The 20,031-nt window shown below is 54.9% G+C and overlaps 1 protein-coding gene across 8 annotated transcripts in view; it reads left to right on the top strand.

Annotated features, from left to right (window-relative positions):
• ARHGEF10L (Rho guanine nucleotide exchange factor 10 like) overlaps positions 1 to 20,031 on the top strand; it is a 61,731-nt gene that overhangs the window by 23,922 nt on the left and 17,778 nt on the right. For 7 of the 8 annotated variants that reach the window (XR_010308497.1, XM_064171704.1, XM_064171705.1 and 4 more), the window contains 13 exons: positions 790 to 906; positions 1,005 to 1,097; positions 1,372 to 1,545; positions 4,100 to 4,245; positions 6,428 to 6,612; positions 6,695 to 6,810; positions 8,422 to 8,549; positions 8,639 to 8,739; positions 12,418 to 12,536; positions 13,490 to 13,576; positions 13,682 to 13,911; positions 14,009 to 14,163; positions 18,873 to 19,018. Coding sequence is in view for 7 of the 8 variants with exons in the window: in XM_064171704.1 (XP_064027774.1) it covers positions 790 to 906; positions 1,005 to 1,097; positions 1,372 to 1,545; positions 4,100 to 4,245; positions 6,428 to 6,612; positions 6,695 to 6,810; positions 8,422 to 8,549; positions 8,639 to 8,739; positions 12,418 to 12,536; positions 13,490 to 13,576; positions 13,682 to 13,911; positions 14,009 to 14,163; positions 18,873 to 19,018 (1,797 nt within the window). In the remaining variant the exon portion in view is untranslated. The remainder of the gene's footprint in view (positions 1 to 789; positions 907 to 1,004; positions 1,098 to 1,371; positions 1,546 to 4,099; positions 4,246 to 6,427; positions 6,613 to 6,694; positions 6,811 to 8,421; positions 8,550 to 8,638; positions 8,740 to 12,417; positions 12,537 to 13,489; positions 13,577 to 13,681; positions 13,912 to 14,008; positions 14,164 to 18,872; positions 19,019 to 20,031) is intronic. The other variant, XM_064171708.1, reaches the window with a different exon arrangement.

Here is a 20,031-nt window from a genome sequence, read left to right on the forward strand (position 1 = left end):
GGCATCCTGGCCTGCATCAGGAATGGTGTGGCCAGCAGGAGCAGGGAGGTCATTCTGCCCCTGTACTCTGCACTGGTTAGACCACACCTTGAGTGCTGTGTTCAGTTCTGGGCCCCCCAGTTTAGGAGGGACATTGAGATGCTTGAGCATGTCCAGAGAAGGGCAACGAGGCTGGGGAGAGGCCTTGAGCACAGCCCTACGAGGAGAGGCTGAGGGAGCTGGGATTGGTTAGCCTGGAGAAGAGGAGGCTCAGGGCAGACCTCATTGCTGTCTGCAACTACCTGAGGGGAGGTTGTGGCCAGGGGGAGGTTGCTCTCTTCTCTCAGGTGGCCAGCACCAGAACAAGAGGACACAGCCTCAGGCTGTGCCAGGGGAGATTTAGGCTGGAGGTGAGGAGAAAGTTCTTCCCTGAGAGAGTCATTGGGCACTGGAATGGGCTGCCCGGGGAGGTGGTGGAGTCGCCGTCCCTGGAGCTGTTCAAGGCAGGACTGGACGTGGCACTTGGTGCCATGGTCTGGCCTTGAGCTCTGTGCTAAAGGCTTGGACTTGATGAGCTGTGAGGTCTCTTCCAACCCTGATGATACTGTGACACTGTGATACATCCCCCCCGGACCCTCCTCCACAACGGTGGGATGGGGTTGGAGGATTGAAGTGGTGCAGCCCCAACCTCAGCTATCACCTGCATCACTCCAAAAATGCACAAGCACCACTGTGCTTTGCTGACCTCCTCTTTTAGTGGGGGTAGGGGGGAAGCCCCCAGCCCATCACAGCTCTTCTGCCTCTCCCCAGTTCTCCAAGTCGATGGTGCTGGATGTCTACAGTGACTACGTCAACAACTTCACCACTGCCATGTCCCTCATCAAGAAGGCTTGTCTCACCAAACCTGCCTTCCTCGACTTCCTCAAGGTCAGCAGGACCCAGATGTGGGTGCACAGTGCTGCTGCTCCCCATTATGGGTGCAAACCCCTTTTCTTGTTGCCTCTTTTTCCCTCCCCACCCCACAGAAGAGGCAGATGGCCAGCGCTGACCGGGTCACGCTCTACGGACTGATGGTGAAGCCCATCCAGAGGTTCCCTCAGTTCATCCTCCTCCTGCAGGTATGGGTAAAGAGTACCTACACCCCACCTTGCTTTCCACCCTATCTTTTTTGTGCAGCCTGGGGTGCTGCAGGAAAGGGTTTAGCAAGGGCCACAGTTTGGGGTTGGCAGCTTGGTTGCAGTTTTGGGGACCAACCTCTAAAGCTCTTCTCCCGAGCTTTGATTTTTCCAGAGGTGCCGAAAGTGCTTCCAATTACAGCACCCTTGGTGAGGCTGGGGTTTTTCTCTAGAGGACACACACTTTTGGCTCCTATCCTTCTTTCCCCTCTTTCAGGACATGCTGAAAAACACCCCCAAGGGCCATGCAGACCGCTTGTCCCTCCAGCTGGCCCTCACCGAGCTGGAGACCTTGGCAGAGAAGCTCAACGAGCAGAAGCGCTTGGCTGACCAAGTGGCTGAAATCCAACAGCTCAGCAAGAGCATCAGTGACAGAAGCAGCCTCAACAAGGTGAGGCCTTCAGCCTCACCTCCTCACCTTTCCGTGATGGCTGTTGGGAGGTGCAGCTTCCACCCTTCCAATGGCATCCTGGCCTGCATCAGGAACAGTGTGGCCAGTAGGACAAGGGAGGTTATTCTGCCCCTGTACTCAACACTGATCAGGCCACACCTTGAGTGCTGTGTCCAGTTCTGGGCCCCTCAGTTCAAGAGAGATGTTGAGGTGCTGGAAAGTGTCCAGAGAAGGGCAACAAAGCTGGTGAGGGGCCTGGAACACAAACCCTATGAGGAGAGGCTGAAGGAGCTGGGGGTGTGCAGCCTGCAGCAGAGGAGGCTCAGGGCAGAGCTCATTGCTGCCTGCAGGGAGGCTGTAGCCAGGTGGGGTTGGGCTCTGCTGCCAGGCAGCCAGGGCCAGAAGAAGGGGCCCCAGGCTGAAGCTGTGTCAGGGCAGGCTGAGGCTGGCTGTTGTTAGGAAGTTGTTGTCAGAGAGAGTGATTGGCATTGGAATGGGCTGCCCAGGGAGGTGGTGGAGTCTGTGTGGCTGGAGGTGTTGCAGCCAAGGCTGGCTGGGGCACTGAGTGCCATGGTGTGGTTGTTTGGGCAGGGCTGGGTGCTAGGTTGTGCTGGCTGAGCTTGGAGCTCTCTGCCAACCTGTTTGATTCTATGATTCCTGGCCACGTTGGGGTTTTGGGGAGAGTGGGAGTCCTGTTTTATTGCTTCTGTTGTTGAGCACAGTCAGATCTTGAGGCTGCCATCAGGAAATTCCCCTTCAGACAAGCTGTGGAGGAGCTCTTTTGTTTCCTCAGCTTTTGCAACTGTTGATCTTCTTTTTTTTTTGTCTTCCACCAACAACCCCCCCGCTGAATGAGGCTCTTGCAACACATCCTGGGCTGGGAATGGCTGTGGTGGAAGAAACCACAGCGAGCCACCTGCCAGCTCAGACCTGGGATGAGGATTTAGGACCAGGGGGTGAAGAAAGACTCAAAAAGCCCTTGCAGAAAAGCCACCTTTGTCTTCCAGGGCTCTGCTTTCCTCATGGGTGGCCAGAGAGGGTGCAGAGGGTTTTGCTGGGGTTCAAATGCTCACTCCAAGAAGATTTAGGGGCTGAAGTCTGTCCAGAGAAGGACAATGCTGCTGCTGAAGGCTCTGGAGAATAGGGCTGGTGAGCAGCTGAGGGACCTGGATTTGTTCAGCCTGCAGAAAAGGAGGCTGAGGGGGGACCTGGCTCCCTGCAGTGCTATGAAAGGAAATGAGGGCCAGGTGGGGTTTAAGTCTCTTCTCTCAAGGAACAAGTGACAGGACAAGAGAAAGTGGCCTCAAGTTGCCCTAGGGGAGGTTTAGGTTGGCCATGAGAAACAATTTGTTCCCTTAGAGATATGTCAAGGCCTGACCCAGGCTGCCCAGGGGCAGTGGTGAAATCTCCATCCTTGGAGGGGTTTCAGAGCTATGGAGAAGTGATGCTGAAGGCAATTATTTGATGGTGCCCTGGCAGTGCTGGGTTCAGGGCTGGAATCAGTGACCTTAAAGGTCTCTTCCAAACCATTCCATGGTCCAAGGTTGGACTGGATGACCTTAAAGGTCTCTGACTCTTTGATAGCCATCTCTGCCCCACTTGGAACTGTGCACACTCCCAGTTGGAGTAAGGTTGTAGAATCATAGAATGGTTTAGGTTGGAAGGGACCTCAAAGCTCAGCCAGTTCCAATCCCCTGCCATAGGCAGGGACACCTCCCACTAGAACAAGTTGCCCAAGGCCTCATCCACCCTGATCCTGAACACTTCCAGGGAGGTTGTTCATAGGCAGGGACACCTCCCACTAGAATAGGCTGCTCAAGGCCTCATCCAGCCTGGTCCTGAGCATCTCCAGGGAGGTTGTGGAGCTTTGAGCACCTCCAAAGCTCAGCTGTGCAGAAGACTTCTTAGAGTAGAGTAGGATCATAAAATGGTTTAGGTTGGAAGGGATCTCAAAGATCAGCCAGTTCCAACCCCCCTGTGCCATGGCCAGGGACACCTCTCACTAGAATAGGCTGCTCAAGGTCTCATCCAAGCTGGCCTTGAGCATCTCCAGGGAGGTTGTGGAGCACAGAAGCACCCAATGTGATCAAAGATCACATTGGGTGCTTCTGTGCTCCACAACCTCCCTGGGCAACCTGTGCCAGTCTCTTACCACCCTCAACCTGTGCCAGTGTCTCACCACCCTCAACCTGTGCCAGTGTCTCACCACCCTCAACCTGTGTCAGTGTCTCACCACCTTCAACCTGTGTCAGTGTCTCACCACCCTCAACCTGTGCCAATCTCTCACCACCTTCCCTGCAAACAACTTCTTCCTCACATCCACTTTCCATCTCCCCTCTGCCACTTCAAACCCATTCCTCCTCCTCCTCCTCCTCTCCTCCCCAGACCTTCTCAATAGTCCCTCCCCAACCCTCCTCTAGCCCCTTTCAGATGCTGGAAAGCCCTTACAAGGTCTCTTTGAAGCCTTCCATCATTCCATGAAGAGGTATCTTGAGGCAGGAGGCTTGCAGGAGCCTGCCAGCTGATGCCCCTGCCTGTTGCCTGCCCTTTGCAGATGCTGAGCTCGGGGCAGCGGCAGCTCCTGCTCTGCGAGACGCTGACGGAGACAGTGTACGGCGACCGGGGGCAGCTCATCAAGTCCAAGGAGAGGAAGGTTTTCCTGCTCAATGACATGCTGGTCTGTGCCAACATCAACTTCAAGTACGTGCTGGTGGGCCCCAGACCCCCAAAGCCACTGCCCAAGCCCTGACATAGTGACCCTCTCCCTTCCCCCACCTCTGTTTTTTTGGCCTCAGTGCTTTGCTAGCTCTACCTTTGCCTACCTTTTAAACCTCAGTGCTTTGCTAGCTGCACCTCTGCCTACCTTTTAAACTTGAGTGCTTTGCTAGCTCCACCTCTGCCTGCCTTTTAAACCTCAGTGCTTTGCTAGCTCCACCTCTGCCTAACTTTTAAACCTGAGTGCTTTGCTAGCTCCACCTCTGCCTACCTTTTAAACCTCAGTGCTTTGCTAGCTCTACCTCTGCCTACCTTTTAAACCTCAGTGCTTTGCTAGCTCTACCTTTGCCTACCTTTTAAACCTCAGTGCTTTGCTAGCTCCACCTTTGCCTACCTTTTAAACCTGAGTGCTTTGCTAGCTCCACCTCTGCCTACCTTTTAAACCTCAGTGCTTTGCTAGCTCCACCTCTGCCTACTTTTTAAACCTGAGTGCTTTGCTAGCTCCACCTCTGCCTACCTTTTAAACCTCAGTGCTTTGCTAGCTCTGCCTCTGCCTACCTTTTAAACCTCAGTGCTTTGCTAGCTCCACCTCTGCCTACCTTTTAAACCTCAGTGCTTTCCTAGCTGCACCTCTGCCTACCTTTTAAACCTGAGTGCTTTGCTAGCTGCACCTCTGCCTACCTTTTAAACCTCAGTGCTTTGCTAGCTCCACCTTTGCCTACCTTTTAAACCTGAGTGCTTTGCTAGCTCCACCTCTGCCTACCTTTTAAACCTGAGTGCTTTGCTAGCTCTACCTTTGCCTACCTTTTAAACCTCAGTGCTTTGCTAGCTGCACCTCTGCCTAACTTTTAAACCTGAGTGCTTTGCTAGCTCCACCTCTGCCTACCTTTTAAACCTCAGTGCTTTGCTAGCTCTGCCTCTGCCTACCTTTTAAACCTCAGTGCTTTGCTAGCTCTACCTCTGCCTACCTTTTAAACCTCAGTGCTTTGCTAGCTCCACCTCTGCCTACCTTTTAAACCTCAGTGCTTTGCTAGCTCCACCTCTGCCTACCTTTTAAACCTCAGTGCTTTGCTAGCTGCACCTCTGCTTACCTTTTAAACCTCAGTGCTTTGCTAGCTGCACCTCTGCCTACCTTTTAAACCTGAGTGCTTTGCTAGCTCCACCTCTGCCTGCCTTTTAAACCTCAGTGCTTTGCTAGCTCCACCTCTGCCTACCTTTTAAACCTGAGTGCTTTGCTAGCTCCACCTCTGCCTACCTTTTAAACCTCAGTGCTTTGCTAGCTCTACCTTTGCCTACCTTTTAAACCTCAGTGCTTTGCTAGCTCTGCCTTTGCCTACCTTTTAAACCTCAGTGCTTTGCTAGCTCTACCTTTGCCTACCTTTCAAACCTGAGTGCTTTGCTAGCTCCACCTCTGCCTGCCTCTTAAACCTGAGTGCTTTGTTAGCTCCACCTCTGCCTTTTCAAACCTCGGTGCTTTGCTAGCTGCACCTCTGCCTACCTTTCAAACCTCGGTGCTTTGCTAGCTCCACCTCTGCCTGCCTCTTAAACCTCGGTGCTTTGCTAGCTGCATCTCTGCCTACCTTTCAAACCTGAGTGCTTTGCTAGCTGCATCTCTGCCTACCTTTCAAACCTCAGTGCTTTGCTAGCTGCACCTCTGCCTGCCTCTTAAACCTCAGTGCTTTGCTAGCTCCACCTCTACCTTTTCAAACCTCAGTGCTTTGCTAGCTCCACCTCTACCTTTTCAAACCTCAGTGCTTTGCTAGCTCCACCTCTGCCTACCTTTTCAAACCACTTCACCTTGTGTGGAGGAAGAGGAATCCACTTCCTTAAGGGGTTGTTTTGTCCCTCACTCTTTGGCTTGCCTCCTGTGGTGCTGGAGCTGGTGTAGAGGCCAGGAGCCTGTTTGGGGTTGATGCTCCAAAGGGGAAAGCTTGATTTGAATTCCCTGCAATTCCTCTTATTAATCACTTTCTTTCCCCCCCACTTTTTCCAGGCCAGTGAACCCAGGGTATGTGCCAAGTGTGGTCTGCTGTGGTTGGGTGCCCCACGTTTTGGGGGGTGCAGTGCATGGTGTGGAGTTGCAGGCTGGGGGCTTGGCTTGCGTTTGGTTGAGGAGTAAATCAGCGCCCACTGATTCACCTTTGTCTTGCCAATCCTCCCTTGGCAGAGGCCAGCTGGAAATTAGCAGCCTGGTGCCCCTGGGGCCCAAATACGTGGTGAAGTGGAGCACAGCCCTCCCACAGGTGCAGGTGGTGGAGGTGGGACAGGAGAGTGGTGCCTACGACAAGGACAACGTAGTCATCCACAACGCTGGCGCCAAGAAGCACGCACCCAGCGGGCAGGCTTCGCACAGTGAGCCCTCAGCCCTTCCCCTCCCCTGCCCACTGGGACATCCTCCCTGGGTCTCATTTCCCTCCTTCTTTCTCCACCTAAGATAAAGTCTACCTGGGACCACCACGGCTCTTCCAGGAGCTGCAGGACCTGCAGAAGGACCTGGCGGTGGTGGAGCAGATCACCCTTCTCATCAGCACCTTGCATGGCACCTACCAGGTACCTGTGTGGCAAAGCATGGGCAAGCTCCTTCTCAGCCAGCAGGGGTCTGGGAAGGGCAGGTCCTGTCTCACCAACCTGATCTCCTTTTATGATCAGGTTCCAGCCTGGTGAATGTGGGGCAGGCTGTGGATGGAGTCTACCTGGACTGCAGCAAAGCCTTTGCCACTGTCTGCCACAACAAGCTCCTGGCCAAGCTGGCAGCTCATGGCTTGGACACATTCACTCTGTGCTGGGTCAAGAACTGGCTGGATGGCAGAGCCCAGAGAGTGGTAGTGAGTGGTGCCACATCCACTTGGCAGCTGACACTGTGCCCCAAGGATCAGTGCTGGGCACAGTCCTGTTCAGTATCTTTATTGATGATCTGGAGCAGGGGATTGAGTCCAGCAGCAGTAAGTTTGCAGATGACACCAGGCTAGGAGCAGCTGTGGAGCTGTTGGAAGGTTGGAGAGCCCTGCAGAGGAACCTGGCCAGGGTGGATGGGTGGGCAGAGGCCAATGGGATGAGACTGAACAAGGCCAAGGGCAGAGTTCTGCACTTTGGCCACAACAACCCCAAGCAGCACTACAGGCTGGGGACAGAGTGGCTGAGAGCAGAAGAACTCCTCTTAACATCCAGCCTATAGTTCCCCTGGCACAACTTGAGGCTGTGTCCCCTTGTTCTGTTGCTGGCTGCCTGGCAGCAGAGCCCAACCCCACCTGGCTACAGCCTCCCTGCAGGTAGTTGTAGACAGCAATGAGCTCTGCCCTGAGCCTCCTCTGCTGCAGGCTGCACACCCCCAGCTCCCTCAGCCTCTCATAGGGTTTGTGTTCCAGGCCCCTCCCCAGCCTTGCTGCCCTTCTCTCAACACCTTCCAGCACCTCAACATCTCTCTTGAGGGGCCCAGAACTGGACACAGCACTCAAGGGGTGACCTGAGCAGTGCTGAGCACAGGGGCAGAAGAACCTCCCTTGTCCTGCTGCCCACACTGCTCCTGAGCCAGCCCAGGATGCCATTGGCTCTGCTGCCCACCTGGGCACTGCTGCCTCCTCTTCAGCTCCCTCTCTGCCTGGCTGCTCTCAGCCACTCAGTCCCCAGCCTGTAGTGCTGCTTGGGGTTGTTGTGGCCCAAGTGCAGAACCCTGCCCTTGGCCTTGTTCAGTCTTATCCCCTTGGCCTCTGCCCACCCATCCAGCCTGGCCAGGTCCCTCTGCAGGGCTCTCCTACCCTCCAACAGCTCCACAGCTGCTCCTAGCTTGGTGTCATCTGCAAACTCACTGATGCAGGACTCAATCCCCTGGTCCAGATCATCAATAAAGATGCTGAACAGGACTGTGCCCAACACTGATCTGTGGGGCACACCACTGGGCCAGCTGGCTGTGGCACCATTCACCACCACTCTCTGGGCTCTGCCATCCAGCCAGTTCCTGACCCAGCACAGAGTGAATCTGTCCCAGCCATGAGCTGCCAGCTTGGTTAGGAGCTTCTTGTGGCAGACAGTGGCAAAGGCTTTGCTGAAGGAAGACATCTAAGCAGGTCTTGAGTATCCCCAGAGAGGGAGACTCCACAACCCCCCTGGGCAGCCTGTTCCAGGGTTCTGAGTTGCTTCCATGACTTATGACTCTTCCTCCAGAACCTCAACATGACAGTGGCCCAGGACTGGTGCTTAGCCCTGCAGAGGATGATGAAGGTGAAGGAGGAGGAGATCCACTCCGCCAACAAATGCCGTCTCCGCCTCCTGCTGCCTGGCAAACCAGATAAGTGAGTTTGCAGCTCACAGATGAGTTCTTCCCACCCTGAGGAGGAGGTGGAGGCTGAAGATCAACCTGGTGCTGCTTGCCCTGTTGCAGGTCTGGCCGTCCCATCAGTGTCATGGTGGTCTTCATCACTCCCAGCCCCCTGAGCAAGATCTCCTGGGTGAATCGCCTGCACTTGGCCAAGATAGGACTGCGTGAGTAGCCCCAGGCCACCCTGCTTGCCATCACCCTTGCTGTGGAAAGCCAACCTGGGGGAGCCAAGGAGGAGTTCTTCCCTTTTGAGCCATCTTGATGTGGAAAAGCTTTGGAGCAAAGTGATGGAGAACACTTTGGAGGGCTGCTGTTGGGAGTGGGAGGAGTTGGTCTGGATCGAGGAGCTGAGGCCAGCTGCGTGGTGTTGAGCAAGGGCTGGAGCCAGGTCCTGCACTTGGGCCACCACAACCCATCCAAGGCTCCAGGCTTGGGGCAAAGTGGTGGGAAAGTTGCTTGGCAGAGAGGGATCTGAGGGTGACAGCAGGTGAGGTTGAGTCAATGTGTGCTTAGGTGGCCAGGAAGGGCCACCAGCAGCCTGGTCTGGATCAGCAGTGGTGTGGGCAGCAGGAGAAGGGCAGGGATTGTCTCCCTGGGCTGGACACTGGTGAGGCCACTCCTTGAGTCCTGGGTTCAGTTCTGGGCTCCTCACTCAAAGACACTGAGGGGTTGGAGCAGGCCCAGAGAAGGGCAATGAAGCTGGGGAAGGGTCTGGAGCTCTGGTGAGGAGCAACTGAGGGAGCCAGGGATGTTGAGCCTGGAGAAGAGGAGGCTGAGTGGAACCCTTCTGGCTCTTTCCACCTCTCTGAAAGGAGCTGGGGGTTGACTGGCTAGGGCTGGGTGCTAGGTTGGACTGGATGAGCTTGGAGGTCTCTTCCAACCTGGTTGATTCTATGATCTCTTCTCCCAAGGAACAAGTGATAGGACAAGAGGTGATGGCCTCAGGTTGCCTGAGGGGAGGATTAGGTTAGACTTGAGGAACAACTTCTTCCCCTTGAGGATTGTCAAGGCCTGACTCAGGCTGTCCAGGGCTGTGGTGGAGTCCCCATCCCTGCAGGGGTTTAAAAGATGTTTGGATGAGGAGCTCAGGGCTATGGCCTCAGCTGTGTGCAGGGAGATGTTAGGCTGTGGTTGGACTGGATGATCTTAAGCTCTTTTCCAAGCAGGTGATTCTGTGAGCTGGGAATCCTGGCTCCAAAATCCTTTGTGTTTTGCTGCTCTCAGGAGGCACCTCCCTGCTGGCACAGCTTGGTGAGGGATTTCTGTTGGCTCTTGTGCAGGTGGTGTTGAGGCTGAGGGAGCTGGGGGGGTGCAGCCTACAGCAGAGGAGGCTCAGGGCAGAGCTCATTGCTGTCTGCAGCTGCCTGCAGGGAAGCTGCAGCCAGGTGGGGTTGGGCTCTGCTGCCAGGCACCCAGCACCAGAAGAAGGGGACAGAGCCTGAAGCTGTGTCAGGGCAGGTTGAGGCTGGCTGTTGTTAGGAAGTTGTTGTCAGAGAGAGTGATTGGCATTGGAATGGGCTGCCCAGGGAGGTGGTGGAGTCTGTGTGGCTGGAGGTGTTGCAGCCAAGGCTGGCTGGGGCACTGAGTGCCATGGTGTGGTTGGTTGGGCAGGGCTGGGTGCTAGGTTGGGCTGGCTGAGCTTGGAGCTCTCTGCCAACCTGCTTGGTTCTAGGATTGCATTGCCAAATAGGAGTCACTGTAGAATGGTTTGGGTGGGAAGGGACCTTGAAGATCAGCCACTGCCAACCCCTCCCCCCCTGCCCTGGGCAGCGACACCTCCCCACGTGCCCAGATTGCTTCATTCAGTCTGGCCTGGAACTCCTCCCTGGAGGGGGCAGCCACAGCCTCCCTGGGCAGCCTGTGCCACTCTCTCCCCATCCTCACCCTCAACAACTTCTTCCTCATCTCCACTCTCACTCTCCCCTCTCCCAGTTCAAAGCCTTTGTCCTGTCACTTCCAGCTCTTGTCCAAAGTCCCTCCCCAGCTCTCCTGTAACCTGCTTCAGGCACTGGAAGCCTGGCTGGGGCACTGAGTGCCATGGTCTGGTTGGTTGGGCAGGGCTGGGTGCTAGGTTGGACTGGCTGAGCTTGGAGCTCTCTTCCAACCTGCTTGACTCTGTTTTCCAGGAGACAGGATAAAATAAGGCAGGGAGGAGCTGCTCCTTCTGCCCTTTCCTGTTCCTATTTACCTCCAGCAGCTACTGCAGCTAGGGAAAAAAGAAAGTTTAATTGAGCAAAAAAAGAAGAGCCCAAACTGGTTTGAAATCCTGTTAGAGGTCTTGGATGCCTCCAGGCAGCACTGATTTTGGATTCCCTTGGGGTTTTTTATCAGTTGATCTGATTCTGAGTTGGTTTTCCTTTGAATCTGGGCTGCCTGGGGGGTATCCTGCATCTCTGAGCTGGAGATGAGGGCACATGAAAGCCTGATGTGAAGACACCAAACACTTGGGTGTATTTCTCTTTGCCACTTCAGATGTTTATTATCTCATTGCTTGGGACCTTCCTGTGCTGTTCCTCAAGCAGATTGCTTGGCTGTGTGGCTCTGCTGAGGTGCAGTAGCTTGAAGGACAGGGGTGAGATGTCTTAATCATTGCATTGTGTGGGTTGGAGAAGTCCTCTTAAGATCATCCAGTCCAAACATTGACCTAACACCACCATGGCCACTAAACCATGTCCCCAGGTTTGTTGAACACCTCCAGGGATGGGGACTCCACCACCTCCCTGAGCAGCCTGTTCCAGTGTCTGAAAGGTATGTGACATCCTCTAGGCCTGCAGGTGATGGTTGTTCAGGGCTGGAAATGAATGTCCCTCCAGTTGCTAATTTTGGAGTGCCACTGGTGAGGAAAGGGATGCTGGGAGTTGTCTTGGTCATGCTCAATCTTGCTAGAGGGCAGGGATCCATCCAGAGGGACCTGGGCAGGCTGCAGAGGTGTGCCCAGGCCAACCTCATGGCATTCAACAAGGCCAAGTGTAAGGTCCTGCACCTGGGTGGGTGCAATCCCAAGCACAGCTCCAGGCTGGGTGGGGAATGGCTGAGAGCAGCCCTGAGGAACAGGCCCTGGGGGTCTGGGGTGAGGAAAAGCTCAACCTGAGCCTGCAGTGTGAGTGCAGCCCAGAGAGCAACCCTGTGCTGGGCTGCAGCCAGAGCAGTGTGGGCACAGGGCAAGGGAGGGGATTCTGCCCCTTGGCTCTGCTCTTCTCAGCCCCCACCTGCACTCCTGGGGGCAGTTCTGCAGCCCCCAGCACAAGCAGCACATGGAAGGGTTGGAGCCAGCCCAGAGGAGGCCACCAAGATGCTGAGAGGGCTGCAGCAGCTCTGCTCTGAGCACAGGCTGAGAGAGTTGGGGCTGTGCAGGCTGGAGAGGAGAAGGCTTGGAGGAGAGCTTGGAGTGGCCTTGCAGGATGTGCAGGGGGCTGCAGGAGGGCTGGGGAGGGACTGTTGAGAAGGTCTGGGAATGGCAGGAGGAGGAGGAATGGGTTTGAAGTGGGAGAGGGAAGATGGAAAGTGGATGTGAGGAAGAAGTTGTTTGCAGGGAGGGTGGTGAGAGACTGGCACAGGTTGAGGGTGGTGAGAGACTGGCACAGGTTGAGGGTGGTGAGAGACTGGCACAGGTTTCCCAGGGAGGTTATGGAGCACAGAAGCACCCAATGTGATCAAAGATCACATTGGGTGCTTCTGTGCTCCACAACCTCCCTGGAGGTGTTCAGGACCAGGCTGGATGAGTCCTTGAGTGACCTGTTCTAGTGGGAGGTGTCCCTGCCTGTGGCAGAGGGGCTTGGACCTGGCTGATCTTTGAGCTCCCTTCCAACCTAAACCATTCTGTGATTCTCTGCTTGCTGCAGGGGAGGAGAACCAGCCAGGCTGGCTCTGTCCTGATGAAGACAAGAAGAGCAAAGCTCCTTTCTGGTGCCCCATTCTCTCCTGCCACATGCCTGCCTTCTCCAAGGCCCTTGATCTTCAGGTAGGACTGATGGCCAACATTGTCTCCAGCCTACACCATTAGCTCCTTCCCATCTCCATCCATAATTTGAGGGGGGGAATAAAAGCACAATTCATTTAATTTGGGGTCACAACAACCCCAGGCTTGGGGTGGAGTGGCTGGAAACTGCCCAGTGGAAAAAGACCTTGAGGGGTGCTGGTTGGCAGCAGCTAAAGAGAAACCAGGGTGTGCCCAGGTGGCCAAGAAGGGCACCAGCAGCCTGGCCTGGATGAAGAACAGTGTGGCCAGCAGGAGCAGGACAGGGATTGTCACCCTGAGGTGAGCCCAAACCTTGAGTTCTGAGTCCAGTTTTGGGCCCTGACTCCAAGAAGGACATTGAGGGGCTGGAGCTGGTCTGGAGAAGAGCAGTAAAGCTGAGGAAGGGTCTGGAGAACAGGGCTGGGGAGGAGCAGCTGAGGGAGCTGGGGAATGTTGAGCTTGGAGCAAAGAAGGCTGAGGGGAGACCTTCTGGCTCTCTTCAATCCCTGGAGCCAGCTGGGGTTCAACCTTCTCCCAAGGAACAAGTGATAGGATAAGAGGAAACAGCCTCAAGCTGCCCCAAGGAATGTTTAGGTTGGACCTGAGGAGCAATTTCTTCCCTTTGAGGGCTGTCTGAGCATGGCCCAGGCTGCCCAGGGCAGCAATGGTGTCCCCATCCCTGGAGGGGTTCAGAAGCTGTGGAGATGTGGTGCTGAGGGCCACGATGACCTGAAAGGTCTTTGCCAAGCAAAACAACTCTGTGATTCCAATCCTGCGCTGGATCAGGTCCCCAAGCTGGTTGCCAAGGCAGAAATTGGTGCAATCCACCTTGCAAACTTGGGAATAGAGTTTAGGTGTGGCTGGATCCTGAACTTTGGGACAGGTAGTGATAAGCCTTGACCTGTTGGGTTCACCTGGAGGTGACCTGGACCCCTCTGTGCCTGGTCTCTCCCCAGCTCGGCGCCGCAGTGCACAACCCTGTGCAGTCCTCTCTGCTGGGCTTCTCCGCCGTCAGCACCTCCCTGCCTCAAGGCTACCTCTGGGTGAGCAAAGCAGCCCCAAACTGGGGCAAAACCCACCAGGGTGGAGGCCTGCTGGCTGCAGAACTCCCTCTGCTCCTTGTAGGAACCATCTTCTGCTCCTTGTAGGTTGGTGGGGGCCAGGAAGGAGCAGGGGGACTGGTGGAGATCTTCTCTCTCTACCGCGCTGCGCCGCGGACGGTGAAGTCCTTCCCGGTGGCTTCCCCGGTGCTGTGTATGGAGTACATCCCTGAGGTGGGTGAGGAGGACCAGGCAGGTACCCAGGAGCCTCACCTCACCACTGAACAGCCCTCAGCATCCCCACATCCCACTGTCTGCTTGGGGTTACGGGATGGCAGGTGAGCCTCCACCACCTGCAGCTGCCCTTCGGCTCCGGCGCCAGACCTCGAGGACCAGCTTCATCTCCTGCATCTCCCCTCCGTGTTCTCTCCTCAGCATCGTGGTCTATGGCAGTGTGGACATGGGGGCTCAGTGCTTGTTGACCTGCAAGAGCCCAGGCACACAACCTGTCCTCTGCTTGAGGCACAGCCCTGACTACCTCTTCGCAGGGCTGCAGGATGGGACCGTGGCTGCCTACCCCAGGAGCAACGGTGAGGACAGTCCCCATGTAGGCTTTTCAGGTGGGACACCCTCAAAAAACCATGGTGCAGGAGCTCTGCTGGCTGCTAAAACAGGGATAAGTCTCCACTTCCCCTTTTTCCCCCCTCTCACTGTCTCCTCCTTGCAGCCCAGGGTGGGGGAAATGTTGATGAATGCAAGAGGGGTTTGATCTGGGGGCAGAAAGTTGAGGAGTGGTTCTGGTGAGAGGTTGAGACCACAGCAAAAGGTTTCCTTGGAGGGTTGCTTTGTTTGGGGGCTGTGGGAAGGGCCCAGAGTTTGGCTGCACAAAGATTTGGAGCTTTGGGCTTCTAAATAAACTCACTTTTTGGTGCACTGGAGCAAGCTTTGAGCACCTCCAAAGTGAGTAAGCTTTGAGCACCTCCAAAGCTCAGCTGTGCAGAAGCTTTCTTAGAGTAGAGGAGGATCATAAAATGGTTTAGGTTGGAAGGGATCTCAAAGCTCAGCCAGTTCCAACCCCCCTGTGCCATGGGCAGGGACACCTCTCACTAGAATAGGATGCTCAAGGTCTCATCCAGCCTGGTCCTGAACACCTCCAGGGAGGTTGTGGAGCACAGAAGCACCCAATGTGATCTTTGATCACATTGGGTGCTTCTGTGCTCCACAACCTCCCTGGGCAACCTGTGCCAGGGTCTCACCACCTTCAACCTGTGCCAGTGTCTCACTACCCTCAACCTCTGCCAGTCTCTCACCACCCTCACTCTAACTGAAAGCCACAGAGATGTGGTGCTGAGAGGATATGGTTTAGCCACCAGACCTGGTAGAGTTCCATCATGGCTGGGTTCAAGGACCTTAAAGGTCTTCTCCAGCTAAAATGATTCTGTGATTCTGGTTGTAGTGCTCCTGCTCACTGCAGGGAGACCTTGGACCCCTTCCTCAGCTCAGAACCCCTCTGAGACTGCATTTTGAGGTCCTCCCTATCTCCTTCTCCATCTCAGAGCTCCTCTAAGAGTGCATTGTGAGGTACTCCTCATCCCCTTCACCTCAGAGCTCCTCTGAGACTGCATTTTGAGGTCCTCCCCATCCCTTTCCCCATCTCAGAGCCCCCCTGAAATCACATTTTGAGGTCCTCCACATCCCTTTCCCCACCTCAGAGCTCCTCTGAGACTGCATTTTGAGGTCCTCTCTATCCCTTTCCCCTTCACCTCAGGGCCTCCCTGATGCTACATTTTGAGGTCCTCCACATCCCTTTCCCTATCTCAGAGCCCCCCTCAAATCACATTTTGAGGTTGTCCACATCCCCTTCACCTCAGAGCCCCTCTGAGGCTGCATTTTAAGGTCCACCCCATCCCCTTCCCCACCTCAGTTCTCCTCTGAGACTGCATTATGAGGTCCTCCCCATCCCCTTCCCCACCTCAGAGCTCCTCTGAGGCTGCATTTTGAGGTCCACCCTATCCCCTTCCCCACCTCAGAGCCCCTCTGAGGCTGCATTTTGAGGTCCTCCCCTTCCCCACCTCAGAGCTCCTCTGAGGCTGCATTTTGAGGTCCTCCCCATCCCCTTCCCCACCTCAGAGCTCCTCTGAGACTTCAGACCTGGTAAAATTCCATCATGGTTGGATTCAAGGATCTTAGAGGTCTTCTCCATCCAAAATGATTCTCTGATTCTGGTTGTAGTGCTCCTGCTCACTGCAGGGAGGTTGGACAAGACCTTTGAAGGTCCCTTCCTAACCTGCTGTATTCTGTGGTTGATTCTAAGAGTCAGGGATGTGATGCTGAGGGCCATGGTCCAGCCATGGTTGGACTCAGTCTGAAAGGGCTTCTCCAACCAAAGGGATTTGGTGCTTCTTGGAGCAGCTCTGCTGTGAGCACAGCCTGAAAGAGTTGGGGCTGTGCAGGTTGGAGCAGAGGAGGCTCCCAGGGGACCTTCTTGTGGCCTGCCAGGATCTGAAGGGGGCTACAAAAAAGCTGGGGAGGGACTTCTGAGGTTGTGAGGGAGTGGCAGGAGTGGGGGGAATGGAGCAAAGCTGGAGGTGGGGAGAGTGAGGCTGGAGGTGAGGAGGAAGTTGTTGAGCAGGAGAGTGGTGAGAGGCTGGAATGGGCTGCCCAGGGAGGGGGTTGAGGCCCCATGGCTGGAGGTGTTTGAGGCCAGGCTGGCTGAGGCTGTGTGCAGCCTGCTCTAGGGTAGGGTGTCCCTGGGCATGGCAGGGCTTGGCACTGCCTGCTCCTTGTGCTCCCTTCCAACCCTGACTGATTCTGTGATTCTTAGCTTGCTTCACTTGGGCTGTTAACAACAGTACCTTGGCTTCAGCACTAGAGGGTAGGAAAGAGCCTCAGATAACAATTTGTGCTGGCCTACATTTGGGCCAAACCCTTCCTCTGCTCTGACCCTCAGTGAGCAGCATCCAGCTCAACCCCGAGCCCCTGAAATTGCACTTTGAGGTTCTCCACATCCCCACCTCGGGGCGCCCCTGAAATTGCATTTTGAGGTTCACTCCATCCTCTTCCCCACCTCAGAGCCCCTCTGAGACTGCATTTTGAGGTCCTCCCCACCTCAGACCCTCTCTGAGACTGCATTTTGAGGTCCTTCCCATCCCTTCCTCATTTCAGATCCCTCTGAGACTGCATTTTGAGGTCCTTCCCACCTCAGAGCCTCTCTGAGACTGCATTTGGAGGTCCTCCCCATCCCTTCCCCATTTTAGATCATTCTGAGACTGCATTTTGAGGTCCTCCTCATCCCTTCCCCATTTCAGATCCCTCTGGACTGCATTTTGAGGTCCTCCCCATCCCTTCCCCATTTCATATCACTCTGAGACTGCACTTGGAGGTCCTCCGCACCTCAGACCCTCTCTGAGACTGCATTTTGAGGTCCTTCCCATCCCTTCCTCATTTCAGAGCCTCTCTGAGACTGCATTGTGAGGTCCTCCCCATCCCTTCCCCACCTCAGAGCCCCTCTGAGACTGCATTCTGAGGTTTTCCACATCCCCTTCCCCGTTTCAGATCTCTTTGAGACTGCATTTTGAGGTCCTCCCCATCCCCTTCCCCACCTCAGATCCCTCTGGACTGCATTTTGAGGTCCTCCCCATCCCCTTCCCCACCTCAGATCCTTCTAAGACTGCATTTTGAGGTCCTCTCCATCCCATTTCCCACTTCAGATCCTTCTGAGACTGCATTTTGAGGTCCTCCCCATCCCCTTCCCCACCTCAGATCCCTCTGGACTGCATTTTGAGGTCCTCCCCATCCCTTCCCCATTTCAGATCACTCTGAGACTGCACTTTGAGGTCCTCCCCACCTCAGACCCTCTCTGAGACTGCATTTTGAGGTCCTCCCCATCCCTTCCCCACCTCAGAGCCCCTCTGAGACTGCACTTTGAGGTCCTCCCCACCCCAGAGCCCCTCTGAGACTGCATTTTGAGGTCCTCCCCATCCCTTCCCCATTTCAGATCACTCTGAGACTGCACTTGGAGGTCCTCCCCACCTCAGACCCTCTCTGAGACTGCATTTTGAGGTCCTCCCCATCCCTTCCCCACCTCAGAGCCCCTCTGAGACTGCACTTTGAGGTCCTCCCCACCTCAGAGCCCCTCTGAGACTGCACTTTGAGGTCCTCCCCACCTCAGAGCCTCTCTGAGACTGCACTTTGAGGTCCTCCCCACCTCAGACCCTCTCTGAGACTGCATTTTGAGGTCCTCCCTGTCCCTTCCCCATTTCAGATCCCTCTGGACTGCATTTTGAGGTCCTCCCCACCTGAGAGCCCCTCTGAGACTGCATTTTGAGGTCCTCTCCATCCCATTTCCCACCTCAGATCCTTCTGAGACTGCATTTTGAGGTCTTCCCTGTCTCTACCCCATTTCAGATCCCTCTGGACTGCATTTTGAAGTCCTCCCTGTCCCTTCCCCATTTCAGATCCCTCTGAGACTGCATTTTGAGGTTCTCCCCACCTCAGAGCCCCTCTGAGACTGCATTTTGAGCTCCTCCCCATCCCCTTCCCCACCTCAGAGCCCCCAGCCCAGCTCATTAACGCAGCAGCTTTAATTCCATCTCTCTTTCCAAAGGCAGCAAGCTGCAGGGTTTTTGGAGGGGGGTGGGGGAGGATTTGATCTTAGCTCCATCTTTTTTTGGGTTAGGAAAAAGCCTTCCTAAAATAGCTCCTTCTTTCCATCCTCCCTCCCTCCCCCCCCTCATTTTTAATGGCAAAAGGAGGATTTGCTGCAAAGCAGTTGGCTGAGGATGGGAGCAGAGGTCTGAGAGCCCAAAGGGCTCTGTTTTAGCCTATGGATTTTAGGGTTTTGTGTTTAAGAAATAGTTGGAAAGGAGGTAAAAAAAGAGAGAGAAATGAGCTATTGAAGCTGCTGCAGCCCACTGCTGGTGCAGGATTCATCTGAATTTAGGTTGGATGCTCCTCACAAAGATGCTTGGAGCAGAGAAAGGGAAATGGATCCCAACAAAGGCTAACATTCACCACAAATAAAGTGCTCTTTTAATCCAAGCAAATGAAAAGGCAACTTTTAGGCTTCCCCACTGGGGCAGGTGGTCTGGGTTCTTTTTTTGCCTGGTTAAAAGGTGTTTGCAGGAGGGGAAAGGGTTTTGGAGAGGGGCTGGGACTTAATGGTTGTGGCATTAAGATGCTTGGAAGCATCTGAGGTGATGCTGGGGATGCAAAAAGGGTTGCAGCTGACCCTAGCAGGTGTTTTCAGCTGCATCTAAAGCTGCTTTTTGGTTTTGCTGAGCCATCCTTCTGGTTCCAGGGGGGTTGTGGGACCCAGCTCAGCAGCCCACCTGCCTGACTGTGGGTCCTGGTCCTGTGCGAGCTCTGCTGACGCTGGATGAGACCCTCTGGGCCAGCTGTGCCAACCAGGTCACTGTCCTTGATGCCACCAGCCTCCACACCCAGGTAGGGACCATCACCTTGGCATCTTGCTGTATCTGTTGGGGGGATGTGATGGTGGCTTTGTGGGGGGCAGGATGGTTTGAGCCCCAAAGGTTGCATGTGTGGGTAAAGACCTGGGTGTGATGGGCAGTTGGCAGCTGTGTGCCTGGCCTGGATCAGCAAGAGTGTGGCCAGCAGCACCCAGGGCAGGGATTGTCCTCCTGTACTGGGCACTGGTGAGGCCACACCTTGAGTCCTGGCTTCAGTTTTGGGCTCCTCATTTCAGGAAGGACATTGAGGGGCTGGAGCAGGTCCAGAGAAAGCAAAGAAGCTGGAGAAGAGGTCTGGTGAGGAGCAGCTGTGAGGGTGTTGAGGCTGGAGAAAAGGAGGCTGAGGGGAGATCCTTCTGGCTCTATGCAGTCCCTGAAAGGAGGTTAGAGAGAGGTGGGAATGGGTCTGATCACCTGAGGAACAACTGCTAGGATGAGGAGAAATGGCCTGAAATTGTGCCAGGGGAGGTTAAAGTTGGACATTAGCAGAGAGTTGTTCACTGAAAGGGTTCTCAAAGACTGGAACAGGCTGCCCAGGGAGCTAGGATTGAATCCCCCTGACCTGGAGGTGCTTCAGAAGCCTTTTAAGATGTGGTTCTGAGGGCCATGGTTTAGCCCCAGCCTTGGGAGTGATAAGAGAGTGGTTGAACTGGGGGAGCTCAGCTCTTTCCCAGTCCAAACAATTCCATGGTTCAACATCCCAACCTTTTCTCCCTGCTTTTAGCTGCTTGGCCTGGGTGAGCTCAGCTCTTTCCTACCCCAAACAACACAGTTCAACAGCCCAACCTTTTCTCCCTGCTTTTTGCTGGTGAGCTCAGCTCTTTCCACCCTAAACAACTCCATAGTTCAGCATCCCAACCTTTTCTCCCTGCTTTTATCTTCTTTAACTGAGTGAGCTCAGCTCTTTCCCACCCTAAACAACTCCACAGTTCAGCATCCCAACCTTTTCTCCCTGCTTTTTGCTGGTGAGCTCAGCTCTTTCCCTCT

This window comes from Pogoniulus pusillus, chromosome 36, assembly GCF_015220805.1.
Source record: "Pogoniulus pusillus isolate bPogPus1 chromosome 36, bPogPus1.pri, whole genome shotgun sequence".
Classification (NCBI taxonomy): domain Eukaryota; kingdom Metazoa; phylum Chordata; class Aves; order Piciformes; family Lybiidae; genus Pogoniulus; species Pogoniulus pusillus.